The sequence below is a fragment of the Chiloscyllium plagiosum genome, unplaced genomic scaffold (assembly GCF_037043375.1).
Source record: "Chiloscyllium plagiosum isolate Xiang-an unplaced genomic scaffold, Cpla_swu_hap1 HiC_scaffold_45, whole genome shotgun sequence".
Classification (NCBI taxonomy): domain Eukaryota; kingdom Metazoa; phylum Chordata; class Chondrichthyes; order Orectolobiformes; family Hemiscylliidae; genus Chiloscyllium; species Chiloscyllium plagiosum.
This window is the reverse complement of record NW_028270183.1, coordinates 10,394,063-10,414,946: the sequence shown is the minus strand read 5'-3', so window position 1 is coordinate 10,414,946 and position 20,884 is coordinate 10,394,063. Positions and strand designations below refer to the sequence as shown.

Here is a 20,884-nt window from a genome sequence, read left to right as displayed (position 1 = left end):
ATGTTCCAAACAGAAATTTCTACCACCTAGAAGAACTGTGGATTTCAAAACATTGCCTACAACTTCCCCTCTTACGTCGTGCATTATCCTGACTCAGATATGTATAGTTATTGCTTTAGTATTGATGGGTCAAAATCCTAAAACCTTATAAGCACCAAAGAAGTATTTAGAGTGTTTGGGTTGACATGATTCAAGAAGGCAGCCTACCACAACTTTTTCAAGGGCATTTGAAATGAATGACATGCGCTCGCCTCATGAGCAACACCGTTGTCCCAGGACTTTTTCTTTTAAACCCCTAGCTTTTTCTTTGTATCTTTGCATACAAACTCCTCGGAATGAAGTGATGAAATCGATGCTGAAATGAGACCCAAGTTAGGAAATTCTATGTGAATAATATTGATTTTATGTTTATAATTCAAGCATAGTGTGTCTATCTCTGGGGTGAACGGAGAAAGTGAGGATTGCAGATGCTGGAGATCAGAGTTGACAGTGTGGTGCTGGAAAAGCACAGCAGGTCGGGCAGCATCCGAGGAGCAGGAGGATCAATGTTTTGGGCAAGACCCCTTCATCAAGGATGATGCTTGTGAGCTGAGGGGGTGGAGGGAATTTAGCTGAGAGTGCAATAGGTAGATGGAAGTGGGGATAATGGTGATAGGGTTGAGTGAATAGGCAGGGAAGGAAGATGGACAGGTCAGGAGGGTCGTGGTGAGTTGTAAGGTTGGGGGAGGGGAAATGAGGAAACTGGATACAGTAGATGACGTATGGAAGTGCAGGTAAAACTTTGATGGATGTAGAAGGCTCCTTTTGGGGCCTTGGACAGAGGTGAGGGGATAAGCGATTTGGTTTGCAATTCCTGCAGTGGCAGGAGAAGGTGCTAGGAGGAGAAGGTGGGTTGGTAGGGGGCGTGAACCTGACAAGAGAGTCATGGAGAGAATCGTCTTTGCAGAAAGCAAATAGGAGGGAAATATATCTCGTGGTAGGGACTGTTTGTAGGCGGCAGAAATGGTGCATGTGTATGGAGGTTGGTGGGGTGGAAGGTGAAGACCGGGGGGTGGGGTTCTGTCCTTGTTGTGGTTGGAGGGGTGGGGTTCAAGGGTGGAGGTGTGGGAAGTGTTTGAGATGCACTGGAGGGCATCATCGACCACATTGAGGGCAATTGCAGTCTTTGAAGAAGGAGGCCATCTGTATATATTGGGGAGATAGGATGCCTATTTGCAGAGCACTTCAGAGAACATCTCCAGGACACCTGCACCAACCAACCCCACCACCTGTGGTCAAACACTTCAACTTCAACTCCACCCCCCCTCCCCCAACTGCGCCAAGGACATGCAGGTCCTGGGCCACCTCCATTGCCACATTCTAACCATCCAACACCTGAAGGAAGAACACCACATTTTCTGCCTTGGGACCCTCCAACCAGATGGCATCAATGTGGATTTCACCAGTTTCCTCATTTCCACCCCCTGGTCCATCTTATCCCAGTTCCAACTCAGCACTGCCCTTATGACCTGTCCATCTTCCTTCCCACCTATCCCCTCCACCCTCCTCTCCGACTTATCACCATTATTCCACCTATCACACTCTCATCTGCCTTCTCCCCCCCAGCCCCACCACCCTACTGTTTATCTCTCCACCCCCTCGGCTCACAAGCCTCATTCTTGATGAAGGGTGTTTGCCCGAAACATCGATTCTCCTGCTCTTCAGATGCTGCCTGAACTGCTGTGCTTTTCCAGCACCACACTATTGACTCTGGGGTGAAAGGCCTGTGTTCAAGTCCCACTTGCCTCTCGTTGTGTAACATAGCTGAACAAGTTAATTAAAATATCACAAATAGGGCTTCCCTTGTATTCCATGATTGAGCATGTTGGATTTCAGGTACCAATTGCCAGCACAAAACACTTACAGCTCATGTTTAGCATCTTGCTGTCTGTATCCAGTAGAACAGTGTTGGGTCAGACAGGATGACCCAATGGTTTGACATTTCCTTTCCCAATCTCCATATTTTGGAAGACCACTCAAAAATTGTGATGACATGCTGTTGTTGAACCCTTATGATGCAACCAAGAAAAATAGCTAAACTCTAGAAAGCAAAACATGTTTTGGTTCGTACTTCAGTGCAGTTTTGAGGAAATAGTTTCAGAAGCATGTTCAACAAAAAGGTAAGGGAGTTTCAATCTAAAGGAGAAGTTACACAAGTGCCAACAAAAATGGATGTTCAGACTAAGACATCAGTAAGAAGCAGAAAAGTAATAAAAAGGTGCAAGACTAACAAATGTTAAAAAAAATGAAGAAAAGGTTATGTAGATGCATTAAAATTGGACAGATGGGAGGATAAATGAATTAGAAAGGGGCATTGATTAAATTATGACAAATGGAATGACATGGGTAACTGATCTCCACTAAAATCTAGGAAAGACCAAGTGAAATTGTATTTGTTTACTGATGAGGGTCTAGGGAGCTGTGGAGGAGTTTAGGGTTCCAATGTAAACCAGTCAATGAAGTTAGTGAACAGATAAAAAGGTAACCAAAAACGCTAACAGAATATTAGACTAGTCAGACAAATACTATGGGTATAAAAGGATAGAGGCTAAGCGTTTTGCAGTAAGCAACTCATCTCTTGCTTTCCCAATGTCTGTTAATTATTGATAAGGCATTAGAAGCTTGATACCATCCAGAATATAGCAGCCTACTTGGTTGACACCACATCCTAATATTCTAATATTCATTCCCTTCACTACTAATGTTTAGTGTGTTCTATCCACAAAAAGCATTGCAGAGATGCAGCAAAGCTTCTTTAATGGCACCTTTCAAACTTAGGAACACTTCCACCTGGAAGGGCGAGGACAACAGCTACATAGGAACACCACCTTCAAGTGCCAAGGTATCCACAAGCCAGATATGGAAATATATCATTCTTCCTTCCTGTTGCTGGATCAAAATCCTGGAACACCCTCTTCAACGACTTTGGTGACATGCCATCACCAAGTGGACTGCAGCAGTTCAAAAAGGCAACTCACCATCACCTTTAAGGGCAAATAGAGATGGGCAATAAATGTAAGCAAGCCAGTGATGCCCACATACCCTGAGTGAATGTTTAAACATTGTTTAGGGTTATAATTGAGGAAATGATGTTCCGGTTGGACATACAAATTAGGATTAGGCTACTCAGTCCATGGAGGGTGCTGCATCATTCAGTAAGACTATGCCTGATTTGACTACTTCACATTCCTGTCTACGCTTGATACGTTTTCACACTATTGCTTATCAGTAATCCATCTACGTCTGCCTTAAAGATACTTAAAAACTATTTCCACCAACGTTTTAGGATGAATGTTCCAGAGATTCAGGAACCTGTGTGAGAAATGCCTCCTTAGCTCTGTTTTAAATGAGAAATACTTTATTTTAAACAGTGACTTCTGGATATGGCCTATTGAACCTATCTGGGGTACTGCATTAAGTGCTGAACGTTTGATCTCAAGAATGAGGCTTTGGAACAGTGCGAATTCATCAGAATGATGTCTCAAGGAGTCAACTATTAGCATTGCATAGGTGTGGCTTGTTTCCCTTTATGACATCTCCTTTTACCATCAGAATTAGTACTGCCAATGGGGTAGACCTCATTTTCTGGAGCTATGCTAGAGCTGTTCTGGTCTCTTTAGCATGGAAGTCAGACATACTGGCAACTCCCTGCAGGAAGTTTGTACACATTGAACAGTAATACAGTAGTCATGTTACTGGGTTTAGCAATCCAGAGGTCAAGTAGCACCACTAATCCAGAATCTGGTTTCCAGCATCTGCAGTCATTGTTTTTACCTACTTAAATGAATTGGAGACAACTCTTCCAGAACTAATCAGATGAGTTTCTAATGGCAATCTAGTAGTTTTACAGTGACAATGCCTTTTATTTCAAATTTAATTAATTGAATGTAAATTCACTGGCTGCTGTAACTGGGATTGAAATACATTTCCAATTCATTAATCCAGTCCTCTGGGTACCAGTCTAGTAACAACCACGCTAATAACATATCCTTCAAGCAAACCATGAGAACTTCTGTCCCCTCTATTGCCAGTGTCCATTTACTAGCATGACACCTTTAGAATTTCCTTGTGAGTAACCTTCCATTTCCATCTTGTTCTGTCTTCTTGCACTCTGGAACACACTGTAATTATGGCGAGGAAGTCATATCAGACTCGAAACGTTAACTACTTCTCTCGCTACAGATTTAGCGATCTCCAGCATTTTGCTTCAATGTAATTATAATGAGCTGGCCCCAGTATAATTCGGGCGATATTTGCATTGCTCTTAATTATTCAGATAAACCAAAGACTGCCGTTGCTAGACATCAGAAACAAAAGCAGAAATTGCTGGAAAATTGTTAGTCTTCAGGACTCAATTTCTAGTTCAATAATTTTAGGGTCTGAGCACCTTCTTCCATATCCTTACCCCGACCCCTACACAGTAGACTTTCTCATCACACAGCTTGCTTTCACAAATCGTGTTGAGAGTGTGGTGTTGGAAAAGCACAGCAGGTCATCCGAGGAGGAGAATCGACGTTTCGGGCGTAGACCTTCATCAGTTTATGCCCGAAATGTCGATTCTCCTGCTCCTCGGGTGCAGCCTGACCTGCTGTGCTTTTCCAGCATCACCACTCCTCACTTTCTCCCTGCTATCACAAATAACCCGTTTTCAGCAATTAGTGGACCCCATTAACAGCTATTGATTCTCCCAGGCTGATCATTACCTATTACTTTGCCTAATCGCTGTTCTCTCTCCAAGAGCTCGATCTATCATTTATTCCTTCCCCTCCCACCTTTAGCAGGTATGCCTACCTTTCTCTAGCTTCAATCAGTTCTGAAGATGGGTCACTGTACCCGCAATATCAACTATATTTTCTCTTCACAGATGCTATCAAACGTGCTGAGATTTCCCCCAATTTCTGTTTTGATTCTTAATTATTCAGAATGGGCGCTTCAACACACGATTATCTGCCTGAGTATCCCATCCTAATCAGTTGATACCAAAGCCAGTAGAGCTCAATGTAACTAAACTATAATTTGTCCCGTTCTCCTCTCACATCACTTCTCTAAATTGTGAATTAGTTTCAGTTACTTTTCATACATTATTCCGAAAAGGTTCAAAGTCAATGTTTAATTCTGCAGCTCTTTCCTCACTCTCCTGGAGTGGTAGTGGTGATTGGATTGAGTGCATGAAACTAGTCTAGTTCTTCAATAAATTTCTGCATGCAAACGGAACAGAACGAATGACAACTGGTTTATCTCAAAGTTAACTCGTATTTTACCGCCTAATTCGGGGCCTTGATAGATGCTGCAAGTTTCTCAGGCCCTTACTGGGATTTCAATAGTTAACAACGAAGATTCTACTGTCAAACTTATGGTTGAGGATCATTCCAGTCTGATTTTGATACCCAACATCCCTAACTACATTCGAGCCAGGAGTTACTTGCCTACAATACTATCAAGAGGAATCTTGCCCTGGTGTAGAATCCGGATGCATTGGAAAGTGATAATAGTAACACTCGAAAGCTCTTTATGATACTTTATTCAGTGAACTGCAAAAAAACTTGATTTATGTTCAGTACCTGAAAAATGACTAAATTGCGGCTGTAGACTGCACAATGAAACGACGTCGAGTGGAAATGACCAGTTTAAGTTCAAGGTAACCTCAACCTGGTCGAGTTATTGCCTTCCGTTCAGTTTTTGACCACTGTACAATTTTAATGTTATATTTTGTTGCTGTAGGAATAAACAATAGTTTAACATAAGTGATTAGTAAGTATGAATTGATGAGCTGTGCCATTGCTGGATCTTGTTCCCATCACTCGGGAATGGTAGAGAGGCCATAATCAATTGCTGTTTCCTTCTCTCTGTGTTGGGTCTATGGAATTATCTTCCTTACACAGTAGTGGAGACTGGATTGGATGGATTCTGGATTATCAAAAGGTCAAAATAAAATTGAAAAGTATAAGGGCAGGTCCTCCCCGCCTCAAAAACACATAGTAGACAGGACCCCACATTGGGCACAACTGAAGGAATTATCACAGCCGTGCTCCCGCTCTTACAGACCCTCATTCTCAGAGGCTGAAAACTTTCAAACCTCAATATGGGGTCACAGCGGAAAATAAAAGTTTCGGAAGGACTGGTACACAGGCTAGACGTGACTAACCCAACCAGTGTAACTGAACATATGTCTCCCAGCTGCTGCTAGTTACCAGGTTTACACCATCTAACTTCTCGACAGGAAATTCCACCAATGATATCTATCCCAGCGAATTCTTGTTGAAAAGTGGAGCTGCTTGGACAGCAGATGATACCAAAGTGAAAAGCTCCTTACTATTAAAAAAATCTGCTCACCTTAGTTGTTAGTTATACAGGTAACATCTAAAGGCTTGTCAACTTCGATGAATGTACAAGAGTCGGTGGAGAATGATCAACAACTAAACACCTGGTTGACTCGCTGCCATGGAGAAAGTGAGGACTGCGGATGCTGGAGATCAGAGTCGAGTGTGTGGTGCTGGAAAAGCACAGCGGGTCATGCAGCATCCGAGGAGCAAGAGAATCGATGTTTCGGGCAGCCTTCATCAGCCTCTCATTCCTGCTGTTCGGATGCTGCATGACTTGCTGACTCGCTGCCATGTTCAATTCACCACATTTAGTTGGGAAGAAAGAAGTCAATCTTCCATCAATTTCTGATCAGCCCTAATGCACAAAAACGGTGCTGTACAAAAATTATGAGAATTGTCAGCAATGAGTTTATCATATCCAAAATGAATTAATGCTAATGCAGAACGGTACCAGGAGTCAAATAACATAGGGTATAGGCACAAAGTGACAAATCATGGTTATAGGTATCTAGGGGGTCAACGTTTGTACATTGGTGAGGGGACATTGCAGATTGGGAAAATGCTTGTGATATCAGGTTTTCAGGCAGAAGAATCCAGTGTGAAGTGACTGGCTTTTCCTTTTATTTTGAAAGGCTACTTTGCATGCAAAACATAGCATGGCACTGAGAAGTGTCACCAATACATTAGATATTAGACACGTACACCAATGGTTATCAGACACAACCACCGTTAACTTGCTTTATATATCATCATATGCTACTTGACTTTAGAAAGCAAATACTTAAAACATCAGTAAAAAAAAACCATTCGTCAAACTAATGAGCTGGCTACTGCGGTTTTATTTTACCTTCTAGTCAAACCAAATTAGCGGTTGAGAATACACCCTTTCTCCACTCCAACTCTTACACCCAATGTCTGGCACGACCAATACCATTTAATGGAGTAACTGTGACTATTTAATTCCAAATGAACTTCCAGAACCCCTTATTGATTCAATTAATCACAGATATTTATACATAATGAGGAAGTTAAGATTCAATCCCCTTGCCCTAAATTTGACTTTGAAAGAACTATTTTCTTTTCCTATACATTTACATTGGGACTTACAGCTCAGTATGTGCTAACTCAATTCACTGCCAATTTGCAAACTGCCAGGTCCTCTAATAAGATAAACAACCAAATAATCAGTTTCTTCTATTGGTTTGGGTGAATGTTAGTCAAAACACCAGAGCTTCATTGCTCTTCTTTTCAAAAAGTGGTCACCCAACACAGCAGGGCCTTGGTTTAATCTCATCCAAAAGACAGCATCTCTGACAGTGCAGCAATTCCTCAATCTAAACGGTCAAGTATGTATGTACAGTTCTGGAGTGAGGGTTTGAGCTAGACCCTAACTCAGCAGTGCAAGTGTCTCATGGAGTTAGGACTGACACTCAAGATTGGTTACGATTCCATTGGGTTTGGCGCACTCTAGTAACTAACCCAAATAACTATTCACAAAATCAGTCTGATAGCAGCAGGCCATTCAACTAGCAGAACATCAGTTAAATCTCAACCTCCACACATGTAATGGAAGTGGGAACTATACCAGATTTCATTCTCTGTAACTCAGGAAGAGCTGAAGACAACTCTATCACGGCCAGGATGAACTAACTCAGCGAAGCCATAAGATTGCTCAACTCTTCATTGCTGCGCTATTTAGAGTGAATGACTACGGTTTAATTTGATCTTAAGTGCATCTTGGTCCCTATACCTCAAGTAAGTTTGAAAAACAAAAATCTCAAAATCCTTCAAACAAAAGTGCTCGTGTTTGTCTATTTGCCCTTCCTCCAGAAAGTGGCAACTTTTATAAACACTAGTGAGACATCCAATATATCATCCATGTTTCATAAGTGTACACAGCAGTTCTGGCTACTTGATGAAATGTATTGCTAACATTCTTGGCAACATCCGAATCTTTCAGTGGAGGCAGCTAAGACAGTGACCAGGAGCAGGAACCTGCAGATGAATTTTTGATTTCCCAGCTCCACATACTCACCAATACACCTGAAAGAAGCTAACACACCAAAGTCCAGGATGAACTTCCTGGCTTGGGTCGCTGAATCCCCATCCAAGTCATCAGGGAACTTTTGCTTTTAGTGTCAGATATTTAAACTAGCAGCACATTGCACAGAAAAGATGAATGACAACTCAAATCTCCAAATCAGTCAGTCTTTGTTGCCCCCCAATCCATAATACAAACTATTTCAATAAGTGAGCCTATAAGATTTGGAAAATATCAAGTTGGGTTACAATGTGCCTGGGAATCTCTCTCACTGCGTAATGACTGGCCATAAAAGGTGGTGAAATCTGGAAATAACAAAAGGCACATCCAGAAAGACTGAGGAACAAGAGGCATTACTTAAAGGGAAATTTAAATATCAAAATTACTAATTTGTTAAAGGCAATGCCATCAAGTATTCTATGATCTAGTTCTACTTTACCTCATCTACCTTTGCCCCATTTAACTTCCTTCTCATTCCATTTCTAGAAAGTATCATTCAAATGACAGATAAATCCTATACAAAACAGACATTTGCAGTAACAGTCCTGTGGAAATCCAGCAGAGATTTGTGCTTCAGGCAAAGTGAGAGCTCTGCATTACTCTAAAGGAAAGACAGGGACCATATAGCAGACCTTTTTTGCAACACTTAAGATGCAGGCTGCGTTGAGCTTCTAGTTCTGCTCCTGCTGTTGTCAGCAGATAGCAACCACCACTGTGGCCCAGATGTTCTATTTTATCAAATCTTCTGCTTTTCCAATCTGACCTTATTCTGCTCATGGAGGAAGAAATGCTCTCTTCACTGCTCACTAATAGGAAAGGGAAATTCAAACAGCAGACAAGAAGCTACATCTCACTAGCACTGCCGAAAGAGAAACATTACAAACTAAGTGAAAACTCAACTGGGTAGATTGTAACAAGAGCTTTGTAATAATGTTTCACTGATACATCTGAGGTAGTTTTGTGAACTTGAGAAACATTTTCTCATCCCATCCAAGTTTCTGGGCTCACTGATTGCATCCTCATTGCCCACTCCCACTTTAAGTTCTTTATGGGGAATCCCACACATTGGCTGCCCCATCCAAATACTCATTTGAGGCACAGCAGTGATCACAACTGCAACTTTTGTCCTTCTGGATAAGCTAATTCTCATGAAGAAACACAGGAAATCATTGGTCTTCAGCAATGTAAATGCTGTAGCAAACAGACTATGAGAAACAAGTCCCACTACTGCTTCTTACAGTTCAGCTCTTAATGCTAGTAATGTCATAATTCTGATCAAAAATGTAAATACCTCACCAGCACCAATCAGGCAATGGGCTCCTTCCAACACAGATGTATTGAGGTGCCTGACCAGTCATTGATCAAACCAGCCCTACAATTCTAGCCAACTTAGCAACAAGGGCCAGTAAGATGTACAATATTGTGTACAAGTTTCAAAAACTTGCTACAGTTTTGTAATTAATAACTGCAGGCGCATAAGAGTAAATATGCATGGACTTTTTTTTACTGACAACTGAAGCTTTATCGTGCATTTTATAAAAAATAAAGATTAAAAGTGTCTGGAAACTATGTTCTATATTGAAACAGGGTGTGAGACATAACTATATGAAAACTGTACACTATCAATCACATTTTGAAAGCGGACAGGATTTCAATGTTGAAAATTAAACATTGCGTTGGAGTTTTGTTTGCAAGTGTTGTCTTCAAACCACAAATCCAAATAAATACATATTCCAGGCAGTCAAAAGAAAAAATCTTATACTGGCTGTACAGTGAGGGCATTGGGTGGAGGACTTGATCTTAACGGTTGTAAAATATAATACAGTTCTTGGCTGCATAAGCTTGCAAATCTGGCTATTTAACAAGAGGCCGGGTTTTGTCATCATCACTGCACTGATGTGCTTTGTATTTCTTCACTTCTGCCATGTATTTGGCCCACGCATCTCCACCTCGTGCTTCAGCCTGAAGATAAAATGGAGAGAAAAAAGATAGGTTGAATTGGGCATTTAATATAACATGGAAACAACAAATTGCATTGTGGCAACTACAGGATTGAACTTTCACTATTACTGACAAAAGCTCTGGATTCAAAATCAGTTTAGTTGCCAGAAGGAATTCACTGGCTACTTAATAAGCCAAATTGTACTTATTTTTGTCTTCCCTGCTTTCTTGAATGCACCAACTTGCTGTAGTGAAGTGAAGAAGCAGCTACCATCTAAGATGTTGGTACACTATGATCCCAAGTCAGATCTGGTGCTGAAATGAGATGCCTCCCTGTATGGTATCAGGTGATGGCCCAATAGACAGGAGTGACTAATAGCATATGTTTCCTGGATTTTGGCTGATGCAGAGTGCAAATACACCCAGATAGAGAAGGTAGGTTTGGTGGTCATCCTTGATGTGAGGTAGTCCCATCAATACCAATACAAATGTAAATTTGTAATAATAACGGACCACAAACCCTTGGGCTACTCAAAGAGGACAAGACCGTGCCGCCCATACTTTCAGGTTGCATTCAGTAGTGGGATCTCTTTCTAAGTGCATACAATTACCAGTTGGAACACTGTCTGGGAGGCCAAGTAGCAAAGGCAGGTGCCTTGAGCTGCCTCCTGCTGGCAGATACATCACTAGTGGTGCTGCCACTGGAAGAGTCTGTTCTGGTTTTAAACTTTCTGGATGCTTCTGGTCACTGCTGACATCAGGCGGTGGGCACAAAAAGATCCCATCTTGCCAAAACTAAAACAGCTGGTGGTGTTGGGAGAAACAAAAGGGCCATCACAACCAGAACTGAAACTTTCCTGGACTTGGCAAAGTCAGATCACCATAGAGGTTGGCATTTTATTATAGGGAGCAAGAATGATTGTCCCAAGCAAAGGTTGGATCCAGATACTTGGCTAAACTCCACCAGGTTCATACAGGATTGTCAAAAATGAAGATGTTGGTGAGAAGTTATGTCTGGTGGCGAGAATTGGATGCAGACATTGCCGCATTGGTGGGTCAATGTCCACAATGTGAACAAGGACAAAAATTACCACTAGTAGCTCCCCCATACTGGCTGGATAAACCCTGAACTCGGTTACATGTTGATTATGCTAGGCCTTTTCATGGGCTCAACATTCTTAGCATTGTGAATGCCCACTCAAAATGGGTGGATATGCCTAGTGTTGATTTGTCAAACACGGGGACAACAACAGAAAAGCTGCAAGCATCTTTTGCAATACAGGCTGTTGAGAGTGTTGATCATAGACAACGGACCAATATTTACCAGCAGGAAATTCAAACATTGCGAGCATGTGGAAAGAACGGTTCAAGCTTTGAAGCCAGGCTTAAAGAAACAGCCTACAGCTTCACTCGATACTGAACTTTCCTGGTTCCTATTTGATTATTGGACTACTCATCATGCAACTACGGGATAGCTCCAGCAAAGTTGCTAATACAAGGATTCCGCACCAGGTTATATCGGATCTTCCTAGACAGTGGGGGTGAGACACACATGGCATCAGGAACGCCAATGCCAGACACAGGACACCTCTAAGTGACAAAGACAGTTTACTTCAGGGGATGAAGACTGGTGCCGAAACCATGGAAATGGCCCCACGAGTGAGGGGCATGGTCTATGTGAGGTCAGGTGCCATAACATACTAAGTTTGGGTGGGTGAGCCAATCCTGAACAAGCATGTAGACCGCATGAAAGTGGCAAACTCACAAACGGGGCAGGAGGAAAACATACCCAGCCCCCCAGAACAGACAGAAAGGCTGTCAGAATCCATAGGTTCTCCACTCTGTCTAGCATCGACGAAACCTCAAAGTTAGATACGGACACAGTGGATGTCACAACCTTGACAGCTTTACCACCCAAAAAGGGTGAATTTCTTCAGAGATGTTCCAAACGCAAGAGGTGGGCTACATTCCGGTACATAGCACCTGTATCCGAGGCTAAGTTAGAGGAACTGGACCCGGTGTGAAAATGCCCCAAGAGAGCCTACGCCCCTGGACTCAGTGGGAGGAGAATGTAGTGATTGTAACAATGTCAGCCAGGTGTACCTCGTAGAATGAGTTCCCTGACTGAAGCCTGGTCTAATCTGGGAGCCCTGGATGACAGATATAAACAGGACTGACAGAGATTCTGCTCACTCAGAGCGAGCTCTGAGGAAGCCAGGCCAGTGTCAAGTACACATGTAAATAAAGGGTGACTTGGTAATGGGATATCAGTCTCTGTGAAGTTATTTCAGATACCACATCCAAGATGGCACTTTTTTTGTTCTTACCTTTGATCTTGCAACATTGAAAGGGATTTAATAAAGGAACACTAATTGTTGATCTGTCCACATCCAGAGTTGCCCAGGTTAACTGCAGTAATCCTTGGCTGAGATTGGAAAACTCAGTAGGAAATGGACAGAAAATAAAAGGGCTGTGGGACTTCAATTATATGCATAGAGGGAAGAAACTTGTATTGTTCTTAGAATACAGGAGGTAAGAGAACAGTACACGTGCTCAAATTATAAGTTTGGATATAGTAAATAAGGAGAAGCTGTTTCCACTGTAATAATCAGCAAGCAGAGGAAAAATATTTGACATTAGCAAAAGAATTATGGTGACATCAGAACTTTTGAAAAAGGTGAATTGCTATGATTTACAATACATTACTTGAAAAGCTGGTGAAAACAAATTCAAAAGAAATTGGTTAACTAGTTAAGGGTAAAAGTTTGCTATGGGGAAACAGAAAAGTGCTGAGTTCAGTTGGATAACACTATCAAAGAGCCAGCACGGGTAAAATAGGCAAATACTGTCACTGTACTGTATAATTCTATGAAGTATAAGAGTTTGATTTGGTCAGTACAGGGTTGTGAAGAGCCTAATGACCATTAAATTTACATAAAGGGCAGTCGCAAAGGTTGCAGAGGATAACTGTGTTCTTTTAAGTAATAATCCCAATGAGAAGATTGGCTGGCTCAAAATGAAGTGAATATATTCAAATGCTTTATGGATATGAGCAGTACATATGCACAGAAGTTTAGACAATTCAAGACAGACTGCAGAGAGGATTCTCGTCAAAGGGCTACTGAATCTTACCTCCTCTTCAGTCTTGTGTTTCTTGGCTACCATTCCCGTCTTGAGGGCTAGCTTTGCCCCACCTCGCCGCTTTCCCACCTGGGGTAAGGGACAGAAGACTGCAACCATTACACGAGCGCTTGGAGCTGCAATGTCAATGCTGCCCACTATGTAATAAAACAGGGATCCTGAAATTAGATCTCATTCCACAACAGAATGCATCTCCCACGTCAACATCTCAAAGCATTTCTAACATACAGTACACAAGCTACTGTCAGCGGAAGTAGGCAATTCTTTATACTTCCCTATAAGGCAAAAGTGACAGTGCGGGTGTTACCAATTGATAAACCAACAATAGTTACTTAAATCTTTTCGGCATTGAATTAGCCAGACATCTAAAATGAGATCTTGCAAACCCATCAACAGATCCTTAGCAGGTTTCTTGCATCAATACACTGTAAGTCTAATTCACTGCTGAAATATAAAATATTTCTCAGATACAAGTGTTAGCCAGTTATGCGGCATTGCTTATTCATAATGACACAAGTAAAATCTAAACCTAAAATATTGGGATTAAACCCCCATTTAACAACATTATACCTACTTGAAAGCCTTTTCCATTGGATGAGTTATTTCAACTTTAGAAAAACAAATCATAAGTTTGTTTCAGTACAGAAGCATATAATTACCTTGCATGTGTCTTCTGACAGTGCAAGTGGAATTGAATTCGCCAGTGCAGAATTTAAAAAAAAAATTATGCTGTTCTGCGGTGTGGCCATTGCTTTGGAGCTTGTGAATGCAATTCCTAATTGACAAGCTGGTCCAAAATATTTCAATTTGATTATTTCATGGACTTTGGCTTACTGGGTTAGTTTGCAATCCAATATCTCTTGTTTACTGCATTAATTAGTGGACGGCACGGTGGCACAGTGGTTAGCACTGCTGCCTCACAGCACCAGAGACCCGGGTTCAATTCCCGCCTCAGGCAACTGACTGTGTGGAGTTTGTACGTTCTCCCCGTGTCTGCGTGGGTTTCCTCCGGGTGCTCCGGTTTCCTCCTACAGTCCAAAGATGTGCAGGTTAGGTGAATTGGCCATGCTAAATTGCCCATAATGTTAGGTAAGGGGTAAATGTCGGGGTAAATGTAGGGGTTACGCTTCGGCGGGTCGGTGTGGACTTGTTGGGCCGAAGGGCCTGTTTCCACACTGTAATGTAATGTAATCTAATCTAATCTAATTCTGCTTTGCTTTCTTGATTAAAGTACCCACATTAAAAATCTAAAATTGCAAATACAGTCAAATGATCAAGCTGGCTGCTCAACAAATAACATATGACAACTGCAATATTTAACAAAAACTGATCAAAGAACATCTCAGTTAGCTGACTGATGTTTCTGCTTCCCCCACTCTACTTTAAGAGTGATCCTGGAAACTTCAATACAAAATAATCCCAAATGCTTTCAAAGTTACAGAAGTTCAAATCTACACTCAAAAATTGAGAGAAGCATTGCCCAAGCAGTTCTGTATTTAAATTAACAGAATATAAAATCAGTGACAGGTCTGCTCTGCCGCTACATATTGTGACGATATTGTCACTTTAAAAAAGATTATTTTATCCTTTTCTTTGAAAAGAAAAATTGTAAAGGCAGAGGTACCAAAAGGTCTAGGGTGCTGGAAAGCTAAACAGCTTAACAATAGGAGAGTGGCCATTTCTCCCAGTTTTCTATTGTTTTGAAGGTGCAGCAGTCACAAGATGCAGGAGGCCAGAAGGGTTGCAAGCTTCAGTAATGATTCCTAACTGACTTTCTCTGAAATCTCTCTGGATGTTGTTTCTTCCTGTCTGTAAGAATCTGTGTTTGAATTTAGCTTTTTGCCAAGGGATGTGTTTATGTGATGTAACTAAACTGGAACAGTTAATTAGTTCAGTTGCTATATTGGGTCAGTTACGTTTTCCAATAGTTAAGTTATTCTAAATTCTGCTTTTTTTTGTTCATGTTTCAACGATAGGGTTTACATAAATTCTGTTTTGCTTAAAGCAAAGTGGGGTTTGCCCAGTTGAATCACACCTGGAATACCCACTTCCAATCTACTATTAAAAGAAAACATTAGGGTCTAGACTACCTTGTTGAAATATTTTGAGGGGGTCTGGCCTGATCCATCGCAATATATTCCAGCTACTCACCGTTTTTTGGGTTTGAAATTAAGGCAGAAGTAAAACTAGCAGCAGGATTAACAGAGAGAAACCTTTGATCTGCCAACATGGTAGGATAGTGAAATAATATTTAAATTGCTCATTTATAAATATGATCAAATATTTTACAAAGCTCATAGAAAGCAGAAGGATGGACCTATTAGTTATTACAGCTAAACTTTCATGTCAAAGAGAGAATAAAAGAGGCAAAAAAGTTATAAAGTACCAACTTGGTCAGAAGACAGATACACCCTGACTAAAATAATAAAAGTTTATTCTAATGCTAACTGAACTGCTGGCTGTCCCTAATATTTATTTCAGATTTTCAGTTACTTTCTTACATGATTACACTTTACTCAAGTGAAACAGGAACATTTGGAAAATAACATTTATGGCAAACTATGTGAAACCACGCTCATTAAAAGGGACATGACACATTGTGTAGTCTGCTGAAAATTAAGTATCAATAAACACAGATCTAATGCAACTTTGAGTTACTGATTCAACATCACCTACAGCACCAGTGCCATTTCTAACCAGTGCCACTTCTAGGTGTTCAAAATTAGACCCATGGTCTGTTTACAGATACATTTGTAAACTGAAATCCAACTAAACTGGGAAATAAAATGACCCAAGTATCATATTATACAATATCACGTGACTTGGCTTATCTAACAAACACCAAAATAATTTCATATCAGGGTACAACAGAACTCCTTGAAGATGTAATTTTTAAAACTGAACATCGGAATATTGTTACCTAAGACAGCACCAATAGTAATTTTCAAACTAGCTTTGGTCTGAAAAGTCTTCTTGTAGTTGTACAACTTGTTGGGATAAGATAGTCAGATTTAATTATGCTAACACTGAGCTAATATTACTATCACTCACCCACAATCAAACAACTAGAAATTGAATGTTTACTCCACAAGAGAATTTCTCTGTCAATGTGAAAAGGACATTTAAGCTCTGAAGATATAATTGTTCAGGAAAGTAATTTAAACCAAAATTTCTGGAAATGAACCTATGCAGGAATCTATTTTAATAAAATATTAAGAGAAACGCATTATACAAGCGACCAAAAGGGCGACCTGAAGAACTGAGAATACAAAACTCATTTCCTCACATACACCAGTTCCCTCAATGAAATCAGAATTGGGATCAAGCAGTCTTCCTGTACAAGATTTTCAGAGACATGTTTTTAACCTTCAACTAATGAGAGGTCATCTGCTACAGAAACTAATTCCTCTTCTCATTTGTTCCTCAATCAACTGTAGTACTGTTGTTTATTCTCAAATTGATAAAGTCCCAGAGTCTGACACTGCTCTTAGAGTCATACAGCATGTGCTTCTGTGAAAACAAAAATGAGCGCTGCATTCACACTTCAGTATGAATTGGTTGTGACTCCCAAGCTGAAATGAAGCTGTGCTGGGTCAATTGGGCACTGAATTTGGACTTCAAAAACAAGAGAGTAGATGCACTCTTAATTGTAGCACTAACATTCTGATGTTACTATTCTCTTCCTCACCCATCCCAGCATCACACTAACAAGAATGGAGTGGCAGAACATACATTCTTTATTATTTTTACAAGAGCTTTTGAGTCATTACATGAAGTATTAGTGCTGGAGAATGGAACTGTGTTTCAGGAATTTAGTGTCAGCATCAAATGCTCCCAGATCCAGTGTTGGAGAGGTTTGACCAAAAAGGTCTCTTTCCAGCCTGGATTAATCTATCGCAGGTCAAAGATTAGAAGACATGCTGCGAGACTGATATGACATCTCTACTTCTTACACCGATCTCTCAGAGTCATGTTGCCAATTAGTATCATTTGGAACTGGTTGAGACTGCCTGACGCGTTTCTCATATGATTCTGACCATATCCAGTGGGAAAAAGATATTTTTGTCTCAACAATATGGGCCAGACCCCAAAAAGCCCAACACATTCTTTTTGCAGTAGAAATAAATATCTTGTCCAAGTGCTTACATTTCTAATATAAAATATCAGAATGTCATTGGACCACGTGAACCAGGATATCAAACATGCATTTTTACAACCAGAAGATTTTTTTTTCATTAAGTAAAATAAACTGAGAAGTCTCTCAAAGAGCACAAAAGGGAACTTTCAGATTTGCAACGAACAAAATCCATGGAACGGTGTAACATTCTCAATATCATCATGACAACAAAGGTAATAGAAGCAGTTCTGAGAGAAAAGTGGTTACGAGCTCCTCTACCAGCAACTATAATTATTTTATTTAAAAATTTAGGAAGCTTTACCAGGTTGTGGATGAGAGGTGTTGAGGATGTTGTCAGAGGCCCCTCTGCAGTAAATATTTAAGGCAATCTGACAAAGCACTAGTGTTGCAGTCTTTACATTGGAACGACAACTTGTAGTATGAAATTTCACTCTGTTTCTTAATGGTGAGAGAAGCAATGGGAAAATGGCATTTAAATGTTCATATACAGGAACCACAAAGTTGGTGTACAAGTACAAAAGAGGAAATGGAAATACTAATACACTGTTTGCCTTTACATTATTCCGAATTCAGAAGTGAAGAAGTGGTACAGAGGGTAGACCAAACTTAGCTTCTTTATCTTGAAGACTGACCTATAATCTAAGTGTTTTAACATGAGATTCAATAAAACATATATGAACAATTGTTTCTATTAATCACATCCAGGCCAAGTGGACACAATTCTTTTTGCCATATGGCTGTGGTTGCTCAGTTATCAAGTTCATTTATGACAGATCAATGGAGTTTTGAATAGGAATTAAGAACTACTAGGACACTGAATAAGGTCAGTTGTAAGCTTTTAGAATTATAAAGCAGACTTAAAGGAGGTTGGCTTAGAGTGGTGCTGGAAAAGCACAGCAGTTCAGGCAGCATCCGAGGAGTAGGAAAATCAAGGTTTTGGGCAAAAGCCCTTCATCAGGAACACAGGCAGAGTGTAGACAGTAGTTTTCGAAAAATTGCTGAACTCTGAGGGGAGGGTTGAAATCTGAATTCCCAAGCTTTGTTAATGCCTGGGTTTAAAAAAAACCTTCTATCTCCTGAGCTTCGTTGATCTCTGAAGTAAAACAAAATTGATCTCCCGAGATTTGTTAATTTACGTTTTTTAAAAACAATTTCGGCTGCTCGAACTTAGTTAATTTTCGGGTTTTTTAAAAGGAGTATATGACTTACTCCTTTACTACCACTACTTATGTTCTTCAACCTCATTAACTTTATATTTAGTATCATTAATTTAAATTTAATGGATGTATTTTAAGAGATTTAGCATCCTTAGCAATAAAAAAGGTTCTTAAGAACACAAGGTCATACGGAAAATGACCAATTGTCCCTAAAGTAAGTCTGCCAGAGACACAATATTTGCAAACATATGAGAATTGCTTTAAAATTCTTATGATTGAATGAGAGTAAGCAAAGATTTAATTTAAATAATGCTTCATGCTTAAATTCAAACAATTCTGGAAATGTACAGGTCAGCCAATATTTCAGAAGAAAAATGTGTATGTATTATGTTTCAAAATATCTTTGATTTTGATATCTTTGCGATGGCGTATATTCAGGAATTGGAGGCAACACACAAAGTCAGTAGTGAACCAATGATTCCAGTGTCCAATTAGAAAGTCCAGGTTACATTAAATTTCATCAATCTGTCCTCCAATTTTCAGAGATTTGAAAGTGCAAATCCCAAAATTTTACTTTTCCCAAGCTCCCCGTAATTAGAGGCCACTTAATTTACAGTGTCTCTGCTTATTCAGTAAGGTTTAACATTTAATCTCAAGATTGGAACATCATGTTAGAATACATAAAGTTACTATAATGAGGCTCAAAGTCTTGAATGCCCGACCCAACAGAGGAAACCCTACCCACTGGAATATCAGTGGCACAAGATGTCAGTCCATCAATCCTTGCTGAGGGAGTCACATCTGCAAATCAAAAAACTTTGCCTTTTCAGATGATGACAGGGCTCTGTATTTTCAGATAAATAATTCTTAGCTGAGTTTTCTCTAAAAGCAAAAATTCAGAGCTCAGAATTTAATGACAAAAATTATACTTTGTTTCTTTTGTTTTAAAAATGTCCCACATCACACTTATAGCCAGTGAATGAATCAATCAATCTATAAATTCAGACAAGACAGGGGCAGCATACTTTTATGTAAAATAAAACTATACATATTGCCCCTAACATTGATGAATGATGGAAGGAGTCAATCAGCAAATTCAAGCAAAAGAACTAGTCGTATTGTTTTGTAAAATTAAAGGGATGTACATACTGCACCTAACATAATAATGATGCAAGGAACCAATCTGTAAATTCAAGCAAGAGTGGGAGGAGTGGCAGGAGTATGATTTTTTTTAAAGTGTAAAATAGTGCATTGCCTCTAACATTGTTGAATGAATGAAATAATCAAATCTGTAAACTTAGGCAAAAGAGCAGGTAGCATTATTTTGTAAAAGACTGTTGGCATTTCTCCTGACATTGTTGAAGGAAGGAAGGAATAAGTGTATAAACTCAGGCAACAGAACAGGGAGCATTGCTTTGTGAGAGTTATGACTGTACATATTGCTGCCAATACTGTTGAACGAAGGAAACAATCTAATTTATGTCAAGATAGTGGATAACATTTCTTTTTCGTGGTGATGGGAGGGGAGGGCAATGAACTAACGGCATCTTTCACCAATTCCCCAGCCCTGCTCATTAACCAGGAGGCAAATTGAGAGCAAAATCTCTCGCTCTTACAATATTCAGCACGCTTTTCTTCCTGTCGCTCTGGGCCTCAGCACTTTGCTCCTGGCCAGCGGCCACACTCCTCTTGCCTCCATTGTCTATGTCCCCGCCGCTCGGCGCGGCTCCCCCTTCGCTCCTCAGCCTCTCCTCCTCCATCTTCTTCTTGAAAAGTGCCATGAAGCTGCCATCGTTGGCGAAGGCGTTCACCCCTTTGCTCTCCGAGCCACCGTCCGCTTCGCTCGGCTCGGAGCTTCCAGAAACTTCGCGGTTCCTCCGCCTCTCCGCCATCTTGGGGGGGGGGGGGGGAAGGATGGGAGACCGCCGAGGCTTCTGGGGCGGAGCGGGCCTGGGTCGGGGGGGGGGGGCTGGTATGCGTGTGTGTGTGCGTGTGTGGAAATGGGAGGGGAGAGGGTAAAAGACAGCCGCCAGAACGAATCTACACCCTCAAACACAAACAAATCACTGGCTCAACAAAAAAACGGGGCCAGCCGCCTCATTTT

General features: G+C 40.7%; 1 protein-coding gene across 1 annotated transcript; it reads right to left on the bottom strand.

Moving 5' to 3' along the window:
* Positions 1 to 6,959: 6,959 nt before the first annotated feature.
* trir (telomerase RNA component interacting RNase) lies at positions 6,960 to 20,691 on the bottom strand. Its single transcript, XM_043695120.2, has 3 exons — positions 20,397 to 20,691; positions 13,477 to 13,554; positions 6,960 to 10,365 (listed from the first exon to the last, which is right to left on the bottom strand). Exons 1-3 carry the CDS (start codon positions 20,670 to 20,672, stop codon positions 10,258 to 10,260), a joined length of 462 nt encoding a protein of 153 aa, XP_043551055.1. The 5' UTR covers positions 20,673 to 20,691; the 3' UTR covers positions 6,960 to 10,257.
* Positions 20,692 to 20,884: the final 193 nt, after the last annotated feature.

Excerpts from the sequence above, each read along its gene's own strand:
- trir (XM_043695120.2), bottom strand. The coding sequence starts at position 20,672 with ATGGCGGAGAGGCGGAGGAACCGCGAAGTTTCTGGAAGCTCCGAGCCG. Across the intron at positions 13,555-20,396 it reads AGAAAAGCGTGCTGAATATT|GTGGGAAAGCGGCGAGGTGG; the intron begins GTAAGAGCGAGA and ends CCCTTACCCCAG. Across the intron at positions 10,366-13,476 it reads AACACAAGACTGAAGAGGAG|GCTGAAGCACGAGGTGGAGA; the intron begins GTAAGATTCAGT and ends TTTTATCTTCAG.